We start from the raw sequence: 21,903 nt of genomic DNA on the forward strand, positions 1-21,903 counted from the left end.
TTTAAAAATATATTTTTATTAAACATATAGATTTGTGTGTGGTTTTGAGACCTATTTTCACATATAGAAAAATACATATGGAGAGAAGACTGAAAGATATGAAAAATGAGTTATAAGTTATGTGTAGATGTATTTCTAGCTGTTTAAACTTAATAGCACAGAACATTTTACCATATATTTAAAGATATCATTTATCATTTCGTTTATTTCCATTTTTTCATGAATATCCAGAAATTACTGTTCTAAGGTAAGTTAAAATATAAAATTAAAATGTAAAATATTTGAGCTAGAATTTGAAGCAGAGGAAATAAATGATAAAAAAATGGTAAAAATATATATATATACACATATATATATTTTTTATTGATTTTTAGATAGGAAGGGAAAGGGAGAGAGAGAAACATCGATGTGAGAGGGAAACATCAAAACGGCTGCTTCCTGCACTTGCTCTACCAGATATCTAGCCCACAACCCAGGCATGTATCCTGATCAGGAATCGAACTGGCAACCTTTTGGTGGGCGGGGCAATGCCCAACCAACTGAGCTACACGGGCCAGGGCTGATTAGTGATTTTACAAGAGACAGGAGAGGAGCTCGCTTGAGCTCTTGTTCATTCTCTCCCTCTCTACACACATGCACCAAGGAAAGGCCTTTTAAGCACATAGCAAGAAGATGGCTATCTGCAACCCAAAGAGCTCTTACCAGACACTAACCCTGCTGGCACCTTGATCTTCCTTCCAGTCTCAGTGAGAAAATTAATTTCTGTTGTATAAGCCACTCTACTTACAGTATTTTGTTATGGTAGCCCAAGATGACTAATAAATCCACCCCTAGTTTTTTCATTTTTAAAGTTTTCAGTAGTCTAAAGAGACTACTTAAATACAATCCTGAGATACAGTGATTCAGAGAACTTAAATATGACTCTAAAAACTTTACAATGAGAAACTATTTTTACTGGCATTGTTTTCTTTTTTTTGGTTAACCCTTATCCGAGGATATTTTTTTCATTGGTTTTTTTTTTCTTGTCAACTCCACAAAAAAACGTCAATTTTACTATACGACAATTGAAAAACAAAAAGAAAAGTTAGCTGTCCCAGAGGGCATGAAGTCGTAACTCATTAGCACTTTTAATTGCATTTCCCTATTGATAAATGATGCTGAGCATCTTTTTCACATATTTATTGGCTATTTGTATATCTTCCTGGAGAACTCTAGTTAGATCCTTTGCCCCTTTTTAATTGGGCTGTTTGTCTTCTTTTTCACTGAGTTGCAAGAATTCTTTATATATTCTAGATACAACTGCTCTATTGGATATATAATTTGTAAATATTTTCTCTTATTTTGTGGGTTGTCTTTTCACTTTCCAATGGTGTCTTTTAAAGCAAAAATGTTTTAATTTTGATAAAAGCCAATTTATCTGCTTTTTAAAAATTTCTGGTGGTTGTTTTTTTTAAAATGTTTGTATTGATTAGAGAGAGAGAAAGGGAGACAGAGAGATAGATAGAAACATCAGTGAGACTCATTGATAACCTGCCTCCTGCACGCCCCCTACTGGCCATCGAGCCTGAAACCTGGGCATATACCCTGACCAGGAACTGAACTATGTTCATGGGTCAACAGCCACTGAGCCTCACTGGCCAGGCAAATTTATTTACTTTTTCTTTTGTTGCTTGTGCTTTTGGTGTCATAGCTAACATACCATTGCTTAATCTAATGTCAAGTTTATGCCTATGTTTTTGTCTAAGAGGTTTTAGTTTTAGCTCTTACATTTAGGTCTTTGATCCATTTTTAGTTACTTTTCTACATGGCGTGAAGTAGGTATTTTTTAAATGTTTAAAGGCTGGAACTGGCATTGCTCTTTACTCTTATTTCTCCATCATTCCATTTCATCAACCATCTAACAGAGTTTAAAAATTCAGACTCTGAAGTCAAATGTCTTATGACCGTAAGCAAAATACCTGACCTCTCTGGGCCTTAATTTACTTGTCTATAAAATGAAGATATAATAATTCTTACCTCAAAGGTGAGGATTAAATGCATCAACTACATCAATATCTGAGTAGAGTGCATGCAATATAGTAAGCACTTAATAGAGTTCAACTATTATTACTTCTAACTATCACTCAGGTTTGGCAATTCTCTCCAGTTCCAAACCTACTATCTTACTTTAGGCCACCCATCATTTCGTACTTAGATTATAAATCCTACTCTCTTAAATGATTTTCCTGCCTCTAATCTTGTCCTCCTCCAAGAGTTTAGAGTACTCTGCTCTGAACGCATAATGACCATTCTAAAGTGCTTATCTGATCACATATCAATCTCCTGCATTTGAAAAATTAGCTCCCTGATGCCTCTAGGACAAAGTAAAAATTCTTAATAACTGAGATATGAAGACTTCCAGGTTTGGCTGCCATTAACCTCTTTAACCTAATCTCTTCATACAACCCCTACCTGGAGCCATGATTTCTTCCACTTCTAGAAGACTGAATAAATCATTCTTATCCTTAAAGGATCAGCATAGACACCACTTTCTCTGAGAAGCCTTTCTAGATGGATCCAAAGCCAGATCAAGGATAAATACCCCTTCTAGACTCCCTGAGCTTTCCCTTATCAACACACTCATTACACTGTGTAACAATTAACTGTTTTTATATCTATTTGGGACTTGGTGAGGGGTAAGCCCCAATATTTTCATTTATCACTGGTCTCCCTAATGAGTACTACAGTACCAGCTGTATGGCAGATATTTAATAATCTTGAATGGAGGAATGGCCTCAAAGGTACACATATCTCAAAGTGGTATTTCCCTCCACTAAAACAAAGCCACACCCATGACTTAATGAACACTAATTTCATGTTCGTACCTGGAAGTTTCAATTAACCATGAATACCATCGTCACAGCTATCATGGTGCACATGTATCTGAACTCTGGTTGACTATTAAATCTCAATATCCCAAGTCAACTATTCAGGGTGTTTGGTGTGTTATGTGTACAAAACTCAAGCTACATGAATTTATTTTTCAAGTACTCTATTTTCTAGTCCTTTCGCTCTCTGCAAAGAGATGTTTTAGAATTAAATATGAACTTTATACAAACTCCAATCTTTATTAAGAAAATTCAATTTGCCAGGGAATTTTTATATAATTTTACTACTTTATTGATGTTAATGCAGCTTAAAAAAATCACTTTAAAGCTCATAAACTCCTAAAACTCATCACTTAATGCAATAAAAGTCCATCTTATGTCCTACTCTCCTTGAAGTAAAAATATGACTTGGGGATAAAAAGCAGCCTTCCCCGGCCGGGCGTGACTCAGCAGTTGAGCGTCGACCTAGGATCCAGGCGATCGGGGTTCAATTCCCGGTCAGGGCACATGCCCGGGTTGCAGGCTTGATCAATGACTCTCTCATCATTGATGTTTCTATCTCTGTCTCTCCTTCTCCCTTCCTCTCTCTGAAATCAATAAAATTATATAAAAAAAATTTTTTTTTAAAAGGCAGCCTTATCCCGTACGAATACAGAGAAACTATTTATGGATAAATCAGAGGGAGCGGAAGGTTGGCAAATTCACCTACAAAACCACCTGGATCTGTAGCCTTTTGAGAATGAGGGAGTTTGGTTTCTAATTAGCATTCCAATTTTAGTATTATTAGTCTATACAAATTTTTCATTTATTTTGTCAATTTTACATTCTCTATTTTCCCAGATATAAATCTAGTTTGTTTAGGTTTTTAATGTATTAGTGTATATTCATATGTTATAATTAAAATACTTTATATAGAAAAAAGCTATTGGAAATTACAACCAAACTATAAATTTATGAAATCAAATTTGTCTTTGATTTCATACTATGTATCAGTATTTTAGGACAAAATTAGTTGAAAAAATACCTACCTCTACCCATACTTCCCCTTGAAAACAATCCACATAAGCTATCAATCTATAAAAGTGGTTGGTAAACTTTTTCTTGCTTTCTCCTTGCCAAGGAACCCCATCCAATTTCAATTCCATTAAAGAGAAATGCTCCCAGGTTGAGCCAGCAAGAATAGTTCATAAGGTTCTATTAAGAAATCAAAGCAGCTAAAGGTTTTCCCCCACTAAATGACTTTATGAGATAGGTATCATTATTATCCTCAATCTTCAGATGAGGAAACGGAGAATTAGAACAGGTTACTCATTCAAGGTCTGGTTCCATAGCTAGGTTTCTCTCTATATATTATTCTGCCTCCAACATACTAAATTGACCAAGACAAAAATATGGCAAATCAAAATATGCAAAATTAGCTATCTCTCCTAGAAGTAATATTACAGATCACCAAAGGAAAATGTCATTTTGTCAACGTAATATTCTGGGTTGTGTGTTTTTTAATGAAGGCTGTAATTTGGATATTTTGTCCTACACAGTTACCTATGAAATAACAAATCCCTTGTCCGGATCTTGCAGTATCTGTGCTCCTACCTGACACTGGTTAATGGCTGAATGGTTGCCATGGAATGGAGACTGTCTTTCTTTATCTCGATGATGCCGACTGCTATGTTTACTTCTCTGCAACTGCTGGCGTAATTTTGCAATCTGAAAAGGGGAAACAAAATAAGTGCATAAGGGTGATTCCATACTACATAAAACATCCTTGCTTAATAAGAACCAGTAAAATTCAGCCTTAATAAATGTTCTGAATTTTTAGACCATATCACAAAATCTGTTTTACTGTACAAAATTTTTATATACACACATACACACAGGTGTGCACATGAGTGTATCTTTTAAAGAGATATTCCAATATTGTTCTGAGCCTTCAAGCCTCTCAACTAAACAAGTGAAATTTTCAGCATTTAGAATAAATTAATTACAGCTTTCACAAAGGATTTAAAAATAATGATAATTATTCTCTCACTACCCTCATAAATCACATTTTATTTAGATTTAGGTTTCTTTATCAAACATGTAACCTTCAACAGCTCCAAAAATTACACAGTATTTAAAAATCAACTCAAGCCACGAAATACATTCACAGATACAACCTTTAAATAACAAACAAAAACAGTAATCAGAGCATAAGGACATAATCTACTGGCTATACAGGGTTACTGAACTGCAAAACACTACCATTATACATAAAATAACAAATGTGTATTTATTGTATCACTAAAATGTGTATTTATTATAATATTAATAAATATAACTTTCATTTTTAAAAAAGACAGAAAAACACACTATCAGATAAGTAATGTGTCCATTTCTCCACTCAAATCTTTATCCAATTAACATAACTTTTTCTGTTGTAATTTCTCAAGTAAACAGAACTGAAAACAAAACAACACACCCACACACAATGGAAACAGACAAAATCCCTGCTGCCCACAACTTCTAGGAACTAGCCAACGAAGGGATCAAGTTTCCACACCCACTTTCCTGGAATCATTTTCCTGACCTCCTTAAGTTGATCTGTACTGCCCCAGGATGCTGAACGCTTATGAGACCCTTTCTTCTTAGCAGAGTATTCTTCGGCCCATGCACTCTCTGTCTATAATGGGAAAAAGAGGGAAGGGGAATTTTAATAAAATAGTTAATCATTTAACAATAACGTATACCACATTTGTGACAACATGGATGGACCTTGAGGACATTATGCTAAATGAAATGTTAGACAGAGAAAGACAAATACTGTATGTGGAATCTAAAAAACAAAACAAAACACCAAACACACACACAGAGGTCAGATTTGTGGTTACCAGAGCCAGGGGGTGGGTTGGTGGGGGAATTGGATGAAGGTGCTCAAAAGGTATAAACTTACAGTTATAAGATAAAAAAGTACCGGAGATGTAATGGTGGTTATAATTACCAATGCTGTATGGTATATATAAAAGTTGCTAAGAGTAGATCCTAAAAGTTTTCATCACAAAGAAAAAAAAAATTTTTTTATAACTATATGCGTGGTGGGTGTTAACTAAATTTATTGGGGTAATCATTTCTCAGTACATCTAAGTCAAGTCATTATGCTATACATCTTAAAATTATACAGTGCTGTATGCAAATTACATCTCAACAAACCTGAAAAATAATTCCCTTTCTAAAAAAAAAAAAAATATATATATATATACGATATTTTTCTATTATAAAATGCATTCCCATTTACAGAAAAATTAGATACTACAAAATACCCACAATTTTCCCAGCACCACTTAATTACAGTATTTAGCCTATTTCTTGCTTTTCTAACACTAATAAAAATTATTTTTACATAATTATAAGTATAGTGCTTACTGAACAAATGAATATTGAACAAATGATAAGTGGCAAAAACCAAGACATAAACCTAAGACTCCAGAGTTCATAATCTTTATACTATGTCTTCTCTTGCTTTAAAATATTTGCAGAGGATAGCCTCAAAAATGTTAAATCCTTAGTGGTTATGCAAAATCCAGAATATAAAAACAGTGTATCAGAAAAAAAATACAAATGAGTTCTTAACACATGAAAATATGCTCAACTTCCCCCATAATAAGAGACATGCAAGTTAAAACTTCACTGACGATTTGATAATATACAACCTTCTACACAGCTGGTTGTAGTATAAACTGTATAGCCTTTATGGAAGGGGATTCAACAATTGTCAGTAACAAATTCACATACTGTCTGACACAGCAATAGTCTTTTGGTAATTTATCCTACTGATGTACAAACTGTATATCTTTATCGCAAAATGATGTATCATTATTATTCCTTGTAACACTGTTTTTATAAGTTAAAGATTAGAAGAATGTAAGACGAGGAATGGCTAAATATATTGTGGTATACCTTTACGACAGAATACTATGCACCCCCAAAAAATGACTAAGGAGGCTTCAGCCAAACTGGCAGAGTAGATAAGTGCAGTACTCGCTACTCACCTCCTCCCACAACCATATGAATATTACAACTAAACTACAGACAACCATCTTGAGAAGCACCTGAAGTCTAGCTGAACAGAATTAATTAATTAAGAATTAATATGACAAAAATCAACAAGGAAACAGTGACCCTAAATGACACACCAGATCAAATGGATTTAATTGACATTTATTGAACATTTCACCCCAAAGCTGCAGAATATACATTCTTCTCAAGTACACATGGATATTCTCAAAGATGGACCACATGTTAGGACACAAAACAAGTCTCCACAAGTTCAAGAAGATTGAAATCATATCAAGCATCTTCTCGGATTATAACAGCATGAAACTAGAAATCAACTACAATAAAAACACTCAAAAACATTCAAAAACATGGAGGTTAAATAGCATATTATTAAACAATGAATGGGTTGCCAATGAGATCAAGGAAGAAATAAAAAACTTCCTTGAAACAAATGAAAATGAACAGACAACAACCCAAAATCTATGAGACACAGTGAAAACAGTCCTGAGAGACAAGTTCATAACACTACAGGTCTACCTCAAGAAACACGAAAAATTTCTAATATACTATCTAACCCTACAATTTAAAAGAATTAGAAAGAGAACAACAAGAACAATCTAGAGTAAGTAGAAGGAAGGAAATAAAGACCAGAGCAGAAATAAATGACATAGAGACTGAAAATACAATACAAAAGATCAATAAACGAAGAGCTGGTTCTGTGAAAAAAGATAAACAAGATTGATGAACCTTTAGCCAGACTCATCAAGGAACAAAGAGAGGGATCCAAATAAATAAAATCAGAAATTAAAGCGGTGAAGTAACAACTGATACCACAGAAATGCAAAGGACTGTAAGAAAATACTATGAACAACTATATGACAACAAGCTGGACAAAATGGACAAATTCCTAGAAAAATAAAATCTTCCAAAACTGAATAAGGCAGAATCAGAAAACCTGAATAGGCCAATAACAACTGATGAAATTGAAGCAGTAATAATAAGCACTCTCAGCAAACAAAAGCCCTGGTCTGGACGGCTTCACAGGGGAGTTTAACCAAACATTCAAAGAAGAACTAACACCTATCCTCCTCAAACTATTCCAAAAAATCCAAGAGGAAGAAACACTTCCAAGGTCTTTTTACAAGGCCAGCATTATCATAATTCCAAAACCAGAAAAAGAAACTACAAAGAAAGAGAATTACAGGCCAATATCCCTGATGAACATAGATGCTAAAATCCTCAACAAAATATTAGCAAATTGGATCCTGCAATATATTAAAAAGATCAGCCCTGGCGGGTGTGGCTCAGTAGCTAGAGCATCAGCCTTTGCACTGGACATTTCTTGGGTTTGATTCCGGGTAAAGGGCATGTACCTGGGTTGCAGGTCCAATTCCGTCCCCAGTCGAGGCGCATGTGGGAGGCAACCAATCGCTGTGTTTCTGTCACATCAGTGTTTCTCTCCCCCCCCCCCCCCCTCCACTCTCTCTCAAATCAACGGGAAAAATATCTTCACTCCTTGGGTGAGGATTAAAAATAATAAGATCATATATCATGGCCAAGTGGGACTTATTCCAGGGATGCAAGCTGGTACATTATTCACAAATCAATAAATGTGATACATCATATAAACAAATTGAAAGACAAAAATCACATGATCATATCAATAGATGCAGAAATAGCATTTGATAAAATCGAACGCTCATTTTTGATAAAAACTCTCAGCAAAGTGGGAATAGAGGGATCATACCGCAACATAATAAAGGCCATATATGACAAACCTACAGCCAACATCACACTCAATGGGCAAAAACTAAAAGCACTTCCCCTAAGTACAGGAACATGACAGGGGTGTCCACTTTCACTATTTTTATTCAACATAATACTGGAAGTCCTAGCCACAGCCATCAGAGAAGAAGAAAACATAAAAGGCATCCAAATTGAAAAGGAGGAAATAAAACTGTCATTATTTGCAGATGACATGATATTGTACATAGAAAATCCTTAAGACTCCACCAAAAAACTACTGGATTTAATAAATGAATTCGGGAAGGCAGCAGGATACAAAATTAACACCCAGAAATTGATTGCATTTTTATACACCAATAATGAACTCTCAGAAAGAGAAACTAAAAAAACAATCCCATTTAGCATTGCAACAAAAAAATTAAGATACTTTGGAATAAACTTAACCAAGGAGGTAAAAGGTCTGTACTCGGCAAACTACAGGACGTTGCAAAAACAGAGAATGATATAAACAAGGGGAAGAATATACCGTGTACATGGATTAGAAGAATTAACATCATTAAAATGCCCATACTACCCAAAGCAACCTATAAATTCAATGCAATCCCTATTAAAATACTGACAGCATATTTCACAAATCTAGAACAAATACTTCAAAAATTTATATGGAACCAAAAAAGACCCAGAATATCCACAGCAATCTTGAGAAAGAAGCACAAAATTGGAGGGATCACAATACCAAATATCAAGTTATACGACCAAGCCACTGTAATCAAAACAGCCTGATACTGGCACAAGAACAAGCACATAAATCAATGGAACAGAACAGAGAGCCTAGAAATCAACTCAAGCCATTATGCTCAATTAATATTTGACAAAGGAGGCAAAAGCATACAATGGAGTAAAGACAGTCTATTCAATATATGGTGCTGGGAAAACTGGACATGTACATGCAAAAACATGAAACTAGACCACCAACTTACACTATACACAAGATGGATAAAAGACTTAAATGTAAGTTGTGAAACCATAAAAATTCTAGAAGAAAATGTAGGCAGCAAAATCTCAGACATCTCACATAGCAGAATTTTAACTGATACATCGCCTAGGGCAAGAGAAACAAAGGAAAAAATAAACAAATGAAACTACATCAAAGTAGAAAGCTTCTGCACAGCAAAAGAAACCAGCATTGAAATGAAAAGGGAACCCACTGAATGTGAGAACGTATTTGCCCATGATACATCAGATAAGGGGTTAATTTCCAAAATATATAAAGAACTCATACAACTCAACAAAAGGAAGACAAACAGTCCAAATAAAAATATGGGCAGAGGGCCTAAATAGACACTTCTACAAAGAGGCCATACAAAATGCCAAGAGACATACAAAAAAATGCTCAATATCACTAATCATCAGAGAGATGCAAATTAAAACGACAATGAGATATCACCTCACACCTTCCAGAATGGCTACTTTCAATAAACAAACAAACAACAAACGTTCACGTTCACGAGGATGTGGAGAAAAAGGAACCCTAGTACACCGCTGGTGGGAATGCAGACTGATGCAGCCACTACAGAAAATAGTGTGGAGGTTCCTCAAAAAATTAAATATCGAACTGCCATTTGATCCACAACCCCATTTCTAGGAATATATCCTAAGAATCCCAAAACACCAATAAGAACGAATATATGCACCCCTATGCTCATAGCAACATTATTTACAATAGCTAAGATATGGAAACAGCCCAAGTGCCCATCAGTAAACGAATGGATAAAAAAACTGTGGTACATTTACACCATGGAATACTATGCAGCTGTAAAAAAAAAAAAAAAAAAAGGATCTATTACTCTCTGAGACAGCACTGAGGGACCTCAAGATGCTTATGCTAATCGAAATAAGCCAGTCAGAGAAAGACAAATATCACATAATCTTACTTATATATGGAATCTAATGAACACAATAAACTGATGAATAAAAGAGAACCAGAGGCATGGAAACATGGAACAGACTGACAAATCTCAGAGGGAAGGGGGAAGGAGTAGGGCAGGAAGAGATTAACCAAAGAACTTATATGTATAAATGCACTGCACATGAACACAGACACTAGGATGGTGAAGGCCTGGGGCAGGGCAGGAATCGAGTGGTGGGAGTCAAGGGAGAAAAAAGGGGAGGGCATTTGTAACACTCTCAACACTAAAGATTAACAAAAGAATTAATATGATAAAAATTAAAGCCATAAAGACTGTAAAACAAGAAGCTTAACTGTATTCATAGGGGACATGTAGTCTATATAAAACAGGGAACATTTACTCCTATTCCATATGCTCCTATCAGTTCAGAGCCTGCATAGTTTGCAAAGTTTGTTAGAGAACCAAATTAGCAATATAATAAACTAATCCAAGATAAAGGACAATGAACTATTTTTACCTTATATAAATTTAAAACTAAATATGAATAGCAGCAAAACCAAACCAAAATAAAACATTCAGTCGATACAACTACATATAGTAACATTTAAATCTGTACAAGTCAATTACAGAAAACTGCATTTTTGTAGATGTAACGGCTACAAAAGATAACTTTTCAAAGTAAAACCCTGACAGGTTAAATTCAATATGATTTGCCAATTAGTTTTTACTGTCTATAATTTTTTTATATGAAAAAGAATTGATTTGTTTGAATATACTTTTAATAAAATATAAAGTTGGATAAATAGAAATTATGTAACTGTGGTTTTAGAATAATGAAATTAAATTGGTTTACTGGCATTTACTTGGTATAATTTCTTATACATACTTTAATTTGGAGGTTAGAGTAACAAAAACTGAGAAATTAAGAGTTTTAGATTACAAATGCAATATAGAGATTTCATGTGAGGCTGACTGTAACTATGGGGGAAAATATGGGGGAAGTATCCCAGAGTCAAGCTTCCCACATCAATATAGTTTACTTGCAAGGTACCATACTGAGTTTGCCTTATCTTCTTAAAGTGGTGGGTTAACATAACGGTCCCAACAGATGAACAGCTGCTACTGCAGGTGAACAGCTGCACATCAGGAACCTGGGTTTTTAATTCAGAATAGGGTGAAGGTGAGAAACATAGAATTTCACAGGAATTTCTCTTTTGACACCATTAAAGAGCTGTAACTTGATGCTTGTGAATGTCTATACTTGACTGAGTGTCACTGGGAGTTAAAGAGGTCCTCAATAGACTGGCCTATTGAAGATTTCCTATCAAAAAATTGACTGATTTTGTGCATATATTATATTTTTTATTTGTTTGCTCATAAAAACCTGCTTGTATCAAGCACCTCTTCTGTCCTGCATCACATTTTCTCGGCCCACTTTCACCCCAGCAACTGCAAGACAACAGAACCTAGCTATAGCTGCACTGCACGTCTTTTGCATTGTTGTACTAAGGCTATATGATGTGGTTTGGACACCTGTGAGAAGCTGATGATCACTTGTGGGTGATCAAAACTGCAAATGTGGGGGAATTAACACCCCAAGCGACAGTCCTTTACTTTTCAGGGGTGGATCACTGAACATTTTGTGCATGTATTCTGATAACAAAATATTCATTTCTCATAAGAATACACATAGAAATAGAATTGCTGGGTCACAGGTAATACATATTTTTTCCATTTAATAGATACTGGTAAACAGGTTTTCATAGTGGTTATACCAGTCTGTATTTCATCTGTTCCACAAACTCACTCATATTTGGTATTACTAACCCTTTTAATTTTAGCCTTTCTTGGGTGGGTGTAGTGTATTTAATTGCTGTTTTGGGGTGGTTTTTTTTTCTTTATTGATTTCAGAGAGAGGAAGGGAGAGGGGGAAGAGAAAGAGAGAGAAACATCAGTGATGAAACAGTAGTCATTGATCGGCTGCCTCCTGCACGCCCCGACTGGGGATCAAGCCCATAACCTGGGCATGTGCCCTGACCAGGAATCGAACTGGGATGTCCTATATCCTAGGTCAACGCTCAAGGACTGAGCCATGCCTGGCAGGGCTCTAATTGCTGTTTTTGATTTCTGTTTTCCTGTTGACTAATGGTACTTAAAATATGCCTATTAGCCATTTAGATACACTCTTTTGTGAAGTACCAGTTTAAGTTGTTAGCTGGGGGGGGGGGGGGGGGGTGAGGAAGGGTGTCAGTCTTTTTCTTACTGATTTGAAGTTCTTTAGAATTTCTGTATACTAGCCCTTTGTTGAATATATGTATTGTAAATATTTTCTACCAGTCTCTGGTTTACTTTTTACTCTTTTAAACTTGTACAATGATGTAAATAATTTTTTAATGGGATACAATTGATTAATATTGCTCTTTATGACAACTGTTATTTACTCCTGTAAATTATTTCCTCCTTTCTCCAAGGTCATGAAATATTCTCCTTAATCTGTGGTATTCAAACTTGAGCGGCATGAGCAGCATCTGGGAGGTGCTTTTAAAATAGTTTTTTTTACATACCTCCAGAATGTCTAGTTCTTTAGGTCAGGAAAGAGGTCCAAGAATTTGCATTTTTTACAGCTTTCAGATGCTGCTGATTCTGGTGGCCTAAGGATCATACTTTGAAAACCACTTTATCTTTGAGAAGCTTACTTTTACATTTAGATATACAGTATGCCTGGACTTGATATTTGTGTGTGCTATGAAATGGGGGTAAATTTTAATTTTTTTCAGTGGTATAAAATTCACTAATAACAATGATATGCAGCACCAATTATGTTGTAATTTAAATGTCTACATATATACTGATCTGTTGCTGAACTCATTTTATTCCATTCTTCTGTAAGTCTATCCTTGTGCCAATTTAATGTAATAATGTAATCTAAATTACTATTTTAGATTTAATAAATCTTGATAATCACTGGAGCAACTCTTCCTACTATGTTTTTTTTCACCTTCAAATACATCTTATAAAAGAAGAGGAAAATTATGTTTTTCTTTGGGTTTAATAAAGAAAAATCAGAATTATCTATGTTTTAGAAAACAGAAATGTCATTTTAAATATAAATACTAAGGCAACAATTATTAATAAGAAAATAATACAGAAGTATAGACTTTTTGGAAGTGAAGGGTGACTCACTGTCTCAGAAGTCTAAGTATCTATAAGATATCTCTGTTAAAAAAAACCAACACATTTCAAAATCAAGAGGATTTTGCAAGTTAAAATATCCAGTGTATGGGCTCAACTTGTTCTCCCTAAAATTTATATGCTTAAGTCCTAACCTCCAGTATCTCAGAATGTGACTATATTGAAATAAGGCTTTTAAAGAGATAATTAAATTAAAACAAGGCCCTTAGGATGACCCCCAATCCAATCTGAATCCTTATCAGAAAAATCTGGACACACAAAGACACCAGGGATAGGTGTGCACAAAGGTAATATGAGCACACAGCAAAAGATGGTTGTCCAAATGCCAGTGAGAGGCCTCAGGCGAAACCAAACCTGCTGACACCTTGATCTTAAACTTTCATCCTCTAAAACTGTAAGAAATAAATTTTTGTTAAGTTTGAGTTACTTAGTCTGAGAGTAGTTATGGCAACCCTAGCAAACCAACAGATCTGGTGTTGGCAAAGTTTTCTTCTAGATGATCAGACATTAAGCAAAGTAGGAAAGTAAACTAGTGTATAACAAGCATTGCAGGATAACAAATATTTAGGCAGCATTTTCAGAACATATTAGGGAAAAATAAAAATCATCTTAAAACAGTTTCTGTGGAGACTGCTCTTAAGAACTTTGAGTAAACACATAGCAAAGAGTTTCTTCACCTACTTTCTATATAACAGCCTCGACAAAATAAATTAGAAGGAAAAAAAAGAAAATATTAAATGTACTCTACCTACAGAGGCACCTGACAGGTATGTGAATTTTTATCATCATCTAGTGATTGCTAGAATAGGTGAGAACTATTAAGCAGTATAACCAATAAATGTTCTCTGTCCAAGAATTCTCATCAGTTTTTAATTGAAGAGTTAGGTTAGATCTAACACACAGGTGTGTACGGTTGCTCATTATGTAGGTTTCCTTTTAATCCTTTTGGTATCTTTATAAATTTCTGAACTATAAACCACCTGAAATATTCTCATGGATATACAGGTCTCACTGCCTACGGCTGGCATGATTATCGCAGCCAATATTCTGGTCTCAGATTGACTTAGACCATGTAAGTAGTGCAAAAATACAGTAGATAAAACAGATTTAATTGAGGTTCATTTGATCCCTGTACTTCCTTCACATGAGAATTACTGCAGCCTACATTTGTGGTTTATTTACATGTTTATATCCCTATGGTTTAAGCATCTATATTTATACCCTATCTAATCTTGGTGTTTAGTACAGCCCTTGGTATTTAGTGTACAATGATTCTACCTAAAAAATTACTGAAAGCTAAGAAAAATTAACTTAGCTTTAAATTGATTTATATTGTGTTACCTACATCTTTGAGTTTTTTTCACTATGCAAAATGAAGATTATTTTTCAAATTCATAAATATGTGTTGGAGCTTTTTCTAGAACCTAAAGATTTATGCCTTTCATTAATTCTGAAAAATTCTCAGCTATTACTTCTTCAAATATTTTCTCTTTTCATTATGTTTTATCTTCTAATGAAATTTCCATTCAGCTTATGATGGATGTTTAGTCTTCATATCTCTTAAGTTGTTTTTACATATTCAACAGCTCCTTAGCTCTGTTATTTCACAATCACACGTATAGAATGTTTTTGAACTGCAATCGCAGACTTGTAATTAGTAATGCTCAGAATGAGACACAAACAAGCCAGCATTCAGTGAATACAGAGATAGACAAGCTTGCTCCCCTGTACAATTAGGTAAATTTTTTTAGTTCTTCTTGTCACTGAGATGAGAGTGTAGCAGAAGATTCAGCTGCAGCTTTCACCTTCTTTGCCTGGTCTCAGGGACTTATCTCTTGATCCAAGTGACCACAATAGCCAAACCCCAGGGAAACCACCATACAAAGCTTTGAACACCTAAATGTCAGATCCTATTTGACTCTTGGTTCTCATTTATTTTTTATTTTGTTGTTGTTGTTTTTAAATATATCTTTATTGATTTCAGAGAGAGGAAGGAAAAGGGAGAGAGAGAGATAGAAACATCAATGATGAGAGTCACTGATCGGCCACCTTCTGCAAGTCCCCAACTGGGGATCGAGCCCGCAACCCAGGCATGTGCCTTGACCGGGAACTGAACCCCGAGAGCCTGGATCCTAGGTCCACCCTCAACCACTGAGCCACGCCTGGCTGGGCTATTTTGTTCTTTTATTTCATTGTGACTGCAGCTCTGCATTTAAAAATAATTAAAATACGTTTTTAATCTTGTATTTTTGGGTGTTTATATTATATGTTGCCAACCACTGGTTGTTGGTGCAAAAATCAATGCTAACAGGAATCCCTGATTTGGGGTGGGGTGAAGGAGGAAACTTTACTCAGTGCAAAACCACTCAATTGCGACACAGCACAGTTGCGAAAAAACTAGGCTGTGAAAAGGCCCTGGGGAAAGGCCTAGGTTGAGGCCCCTCTTCAGCTAGACAGCTCTGCTCTGCTCTGCTCCACCTGTTCCAGTCCCCTCCAGTCTGCAGTGCTCTTGCTTGCTCTGCTCCTGCACTGATCTGCTTGGCTTTGCTCTAGTAAGATGTCTTTAGTGTTTCAGTTCCAGAGGGGAGCTGACTTACTTAGTAGACAGAAGTCCCTGCCCTGGTTCCTGTGTGATCAGTTCAAATGCAAATGAGGAGTCCAAATCTTTAAAGTCTGATTGGTACAAAAGGCACTATTCTCATTGGTCAGAATGAAGCCACTTAGATTGATTGGTGAAGAAGCTCCAATTGGATGGGGAAAGTCTCAGTCCTATCAGTTGAAACAGGATTCTAAAAATTTCTTTTTTTTGGTTTCCACAGCAATTTATTCATTAACATCTATCCAATACGCCATCAATAGTTCTCTTGTGTGTACTGTGCTGACAAATGGACACTGAGAGGATTTAATAAGTTCGTCATTTAATAAGTCTGAATTCACTTCCATCATATGGTATTGTACACGGCCATCTGTTGAAACAGATTTCTTTTTAACAGATCTTGGTTTAAAAAAGTCATAGATAATGTAAGTCCTGTATAAACTGGTGGAAAGTTTTAACTTATAAGCCTCAACTTCATTGCAGAATAAAGAATGTAGGCCAAAGAAAGCATAATCGGTCAGTCGTATAGAACAGTGTTGATTCTATAATTTGGAGCTTTCTGAATGGACGAGTTCAGGCCTGATGCAACTGTAAAAGGATTACTTAATGAATAGACTATATGGAAATTGTACAAAGTGTTATTAACTTTAATTGTTAAGAGCTTAAACTGCACTATGTTACTAATTGCTATTCAAACTCAAAAACCTGGTTTTGAATCCTCAAGAAGGGGGCATGGTTATACCTCCTTGTACTTGGGAGGGTGTCAATATATATTTCAACAGAAACTTTGGCTTTAGGAAAGAGTCACAAACATTTAAAATAATGGCTTTAAGCCCAGCCGGGCGTGGCTCAGCGGATGAGCATCGACCTAGGATCCAGGAGATCGGGGTTCGATTCCCGGTCAGGGCACATGCCCGGGTTGTGGGCTGCAGCCGATCAATGACTCTCTCATCATTGATGTTTTTATCTCTTTCCCTTCCTCTCTCTGAAATCAATAAAGATATATTTTTTAAAAATAAAATAATGGTTTTAATCATCATTGTAAGTATACGGTAGAGGAACATGTGCTTTACTTAAATATACATTATACCAGTGATGCTGGCAAGGTTCAAAGTTACTCCTAATGGTGATAGCTATAAAAACCAGTTTGTACATGACAAGACAATGAGAGAAATGAGCAATACCTTTGAAACAAATTCTTAAAAATTAAAAAAAAAAATGTTCACAGTGATTTGTATCAACAGTATGCATTTTACGACAATAACACGTACAGACTGAGCACCCCAGGGCTCTCTTTATATCCTAAAGAAAACGAGCATGTACATTATTCATGGGTTGTACTGAATAAAAAAAAAGGTCAATTGCACACTTACCCCCTCAGACAGGATAAACTGCCCTGGAGTGTACAGCTTTACCACCATCATTAAAGTTGTTTGTATGAGGAAGAGGGAATGAAAAAACAAAACAGCTTTTCTTGGGAGTGAAGTCTTTCATCTGCTGTTATAACCAGCAAACGCTATTCATTCATTAACTGAAAAATGGGAGGGAGCCCCAAACACACTATTTGAGCAAGCAGACCAATACACATTACAGCTTTAAAAGTGAAGGTTATGTACTATACGTTACAAGTCCCAACTAGGCAGTGTCAAAATGACATCTATTTCTTTGCTTGCTTTGTGATCATACCCCTTGGAGGTGTTACGGGTCTCGTGGCATTCGGCTTCTTTTTCTCTGCAGGCTTTAAAATCTGCAAAGAGCACATTAGTGTTTCATCCACACTCATCATGGCACCTGCACTGTCAAACTCTCCGCAGTAATTGGGTGCAGAAAACAAAGTGACCAACTGCCTCTGCAAAAAACTCATATCCATCTTCAACCACCTGACGAGCTCTACATATAAGATCCAAATCATGCTTATGGAGAAATTTTGCAACCACTTCTGCACCAAATGTGAAGGACACTCCTCTGTCATTTTCACCCCAGCCTAAGACATCTTTATCAGGGTCAGACCACAAGAGATCACAAAGACCACCTTGATCTGGTACATCAGTTGGTCGCATAATTCGCAGAATCTGCTCCATAGATTGAAGATCTGGTGATAAACCTCCATGACAGCAAAATATTTTCTCATCCATGATGGCTGCTATCGGCAAACAGTTAAAACAGTCTGTGAAAGTTTTCCACAGCTTAATGTTATATCTTCTTTTACATTCATCATAAAATCCATAAATTCTATTGATGCTGGCACATTCGTGGTTTCCTCTGAGAAGAAAAAATTTCTCGGGATATTTGATTTTGTAAGCCAGTAAGAGGCAGATGGTCTCTGGCGACTGCTTCCCCCTGTCCACAGAGTCCCCAAGAAACAGGTAGTTGCTTTCTGGCGGGAAACCACCATACTCAAAAAGTCAAAGCAAATCATAGTATTGCCCATGGATATCACCACAGATTTTGAGTGGTGCCTCAAGCTCTGGCAGGATAGGCTGACTGAAGAAGATCTCCCGGGATTTCAGGCACAGCCCTCTGATTTCATTCTCCTGTAGCTGCACGTTCTTCCCAGGCTTGAACCCCCTCACTTCCAGCAGCTGTTGAATGATGCTGTCGATGTTGAGTTTATCTATATCCGTCATCGCCTTCCCACCCAGGATTCACCCCTCCTTTCCCAAGCCACGAGCACAGAGGCGGTGGTGGCGGCGGCGGTGGCAGTAGCCGTGATGGGTGCCCCCCCAACAGCCCCGCTCCCTGCTTCCTCCTCTCTCCCCACTGGAACCACGAGAGCTAAAAAATTTCTTTATAATAGAGCTGGCTCAGATGGCAGAAACAGTGCAGAAAGGCAGTTCAGTGCAGGAGGAAAGCAGCTTAGTGCAAAATTCTCCCTGAAGTGAGGTTTGTGTGAGAGGTCCTTGTTTAGAAATTGCTGCTAGGCTCTGGTTTTTGTTTGAATTTAAGTCCAGTTAAGCCACCAGAGTCCCTTCTTAATAGGTATGTTCTTTCTCGGGGTTCACAATGTCTTTTCAAATTATGTTATGTGCCATTGTTCCAGAAATAAAATCTATAACTGTGTTTTACATATTACTCATGGGAATTTAAGGGTCATGTAAAAAGACAATGCTTTAGGTTTGAAAGTGAGTCAGGAAGGACAGGCGGAGATTATATCGAATGGACAGGGAGTATGAGAAAATGGAGAGGAGGTTGGGAGCTGTGCTGGAGGCTAAATGGAGAATGACTACTAAGACATGGAGAAGTGAGAAATAAGGAGGGACCAAGATATGGAAACGAGTCAAGTGTCCATCAATAGACAAGTGGATAAAAAAGTTGCAATGCATAAATACAATGGAATATTACTTGGCAATAAAAAACAATGAAATCTTACCATTTGTAACAGCATGGGTGGATCTAGAAGGTACTATGCTAAGTGAAATAAGTCAGTCAGAGAAAGACAAATACCACATGATTTCACTTATATGTGGAATCTAAAGAACAAAATAAACAAACAAAATTGAAACAAACTCACAGATACAGGGAATAGACTGACAGTTGCCAGAGTGGAAGGGGATTGGAGGAGTGGATGAAAAAAGTGAAAAGATTAAGAAGTACATATTGATAGTTACAAAATAGTCACAGGGATGTAAAGTACAACACAAGGAATATAGTCAATAATACTATAGTAACTACGTATGGTGCCAGGTGGGTACTGAAAATATTGGAGGGAACACACTGCAAGGATATGATTGTCTAACCACTAGGATGTACACTTAAAATACTAAATAATACTGAATGTAAACTGTAATTGAAAAATATAGTTTAAAAACAGGAAAGAAAAGACTTGCTGTGAAAAGCAAGAAACACTCAAATTAGATACACAGAGATGCTGAAAGCAAGAAAGACAACAGAAAAGCTTGAAGCCAAGTGGGAAGGAAAAGAAGCTCAGTAAAAGGCACATTATTGTAAGAGGCAGTGGGTTTCTCTAGTAGGGAAGTTTAGGTTACTGCGGGTGGGGAGTGGAAATTCAGATGGGTATGTGAGACTATGTGGGAGGAGAGCTCCTATCTGGGTTCTGAAGAGAGCTTTATAGAGGACAGAGAAATTCAGAGCTCTCTGATGGTGTTTGAGGAAGCAGCACATGCCAGCTGTTAGAAAGGACAAGGGCATGCTTGTAGCCTGAGCAACAATGGATCAAGAGGAGGGATCCCCAGGGAGGTCTGAAGAGACAAGGGAAAATGATGGATGTTCTGCCCTGGCCAGTGTACTCAGTTCCTTGTGCGTAGTCCCATGCAACGGGAGGTTGCTGTTTAGATTCCCAATCAGGGCACATACCCAGGTTGTGGGTTTGATCCAGGTCAGGGAGTATGCGGGAGGCAACAGATCAATGTTTCTCTATCACATCGATGTTTCTCTGTCTCTCTCTCCTTTCCTCTTTCTCAAAAAAAAAAAAAAAAAAACACAATAAAAACATATATATTTTTTAAAGTAGATGTTATTCTCAAAAAAAAAAAAAGGACATCCCTAGGGTAGGTGGGTACCCTGCCTGGTTGAGTTCTAAACAGGATACATACCATTTATCTCATTCTCTCCTCTGGGGATTTGTGTGTCCAGGAAGCACATCATTAGTGATCTGAATAGACAACTCCTTCCCTATAACTTTTTTTTCTTTTTACTGGTTCCTGGCTACCTTCCCTCACTCCTGTTTTCTCTCCTAATTTTGGCCTCCAGTCCTGCTCTCCCAGTTCTCAGTATTCCTCAGCCACTTCCCGAGAGCCCCTCTCCTTTTTCCTCTTTCAGACCTTATTCTTTATCCACCTTACCAAGTGTACACTCAGGAGAGAAGCTGCTGAAAAAGCCGAAGATCCACAATGAGACCACAACTCAAGTACCACTGCCTCATGCAACGATCAGGATCAACTCTGCTCACAAAAGCTGTGCTGAGGAAGCCCAAGGTTCGGCTTCACTTCTCTTTTTCATGCTCCTCCTCTCAGTCTCTTTCAGTCTCTTCTTCCCCTCTTCTTCCTCCTCTCCCTCTTCCTCTTTTCTGCCTCCTCCTGCTTCTGCATCTGGTATGTCCCTTGGTGTCTCTGACCAGTTACCAACCCTTTGGTCCAGAGCTTTATTTCTTATTTAGTTAACTCTCTTCTCCTTTCTACCCAAACTAAACCTGCCTCTTCCTAGCTCTCCACACTCAAGGATATAATCACTGGCAACTACGTAATTTTGGGGGTCCAGTACAAAATTTAAATGTGGGGCTTCATACTTAAAAAGCAGGAAATGTGCTTTTAAAGGTGCTAAAATGTAAAACCGTTTGAAGTCAGTCTCTCCCCCACCCCCTTCAGCCTGTAAAAAATAACATAAATGTGTGAACGAAAATGTGGTTCAATGGAAAGTAACATCACAAGGTGTCTGATCACCAATTACTAAATGGGCAGGTCATGAACAGTAGTCATGTCCCAGGCATATCACTTCTTTTAGTAAGAGGTTTATCTTTCCCTTAAGCAAGTCCTGTCTACTGTTCTTGAGCATCTAGGTTAAGAGTCCTTTAAAATGCCAGAGTAATCCTCTTTTTGTAGAT

General features: G+C 36.7%; 2 protein-coding genes across 2 annotated transcripts in view; both read right to left on the bottom strand.

The window, feature by feature from the left end:
- FAM117B (family with sequence similarity 117 member B) overlaps positions 1 to 21,903 on the bottom strand; it is a 69,851-nt gene that overhangs the window by 15,305 nt on the left and 32,643 nt on the right. The window contains exons 3-4 of the mRNA XM_087819663.1: positions 5,434 to 5,526; positions 4,461 to 4,574 (exon numbers count right to left, since the gene is read on the bottom strand). Of these exons, the coding sequence (XP_087675789.1) occupies positions 4,461 to 4,574; positions 5,434 to 5,526 (207 nt within the window). The remainder of the gene's footprint in view (positions 1 to 4,460; positions 4,575 to 5,433; positions 5,527 to 21,903) is intronic.
- Positions 16,215 to 18,971, bottom strand: LOC107533957 (serine/threonine-protein phosphatase PP1-gamma catalytic subunit-like). The gene is given in 3 exon segments (XM_016208865.2): positions 16,215 to 16,931; positions 18,030 to 18,193; positions 18,195 to 18,971. Coding segments are annotated over 3 exon segments (1,011 nt in total). The 5' UTR covers position 18,971; the 3' UTR covers positions 16,215 to 16,860.

This window comes from Miniopterus natalensis, chromosome 8, assembly GCF_054644295.1.
Source record: "Miniopterus natalensis isolate mMinNat1 chromosome 8, mMinNat1.hap1, whole genome shotgun sequence".
Classification (NCBI taxonomy): Eukaryota; Metazoa; Chordata; class Mammalia; order Chiroptera; family Miniopteridae; genus Miniopterus; species Miniopterus natalensis.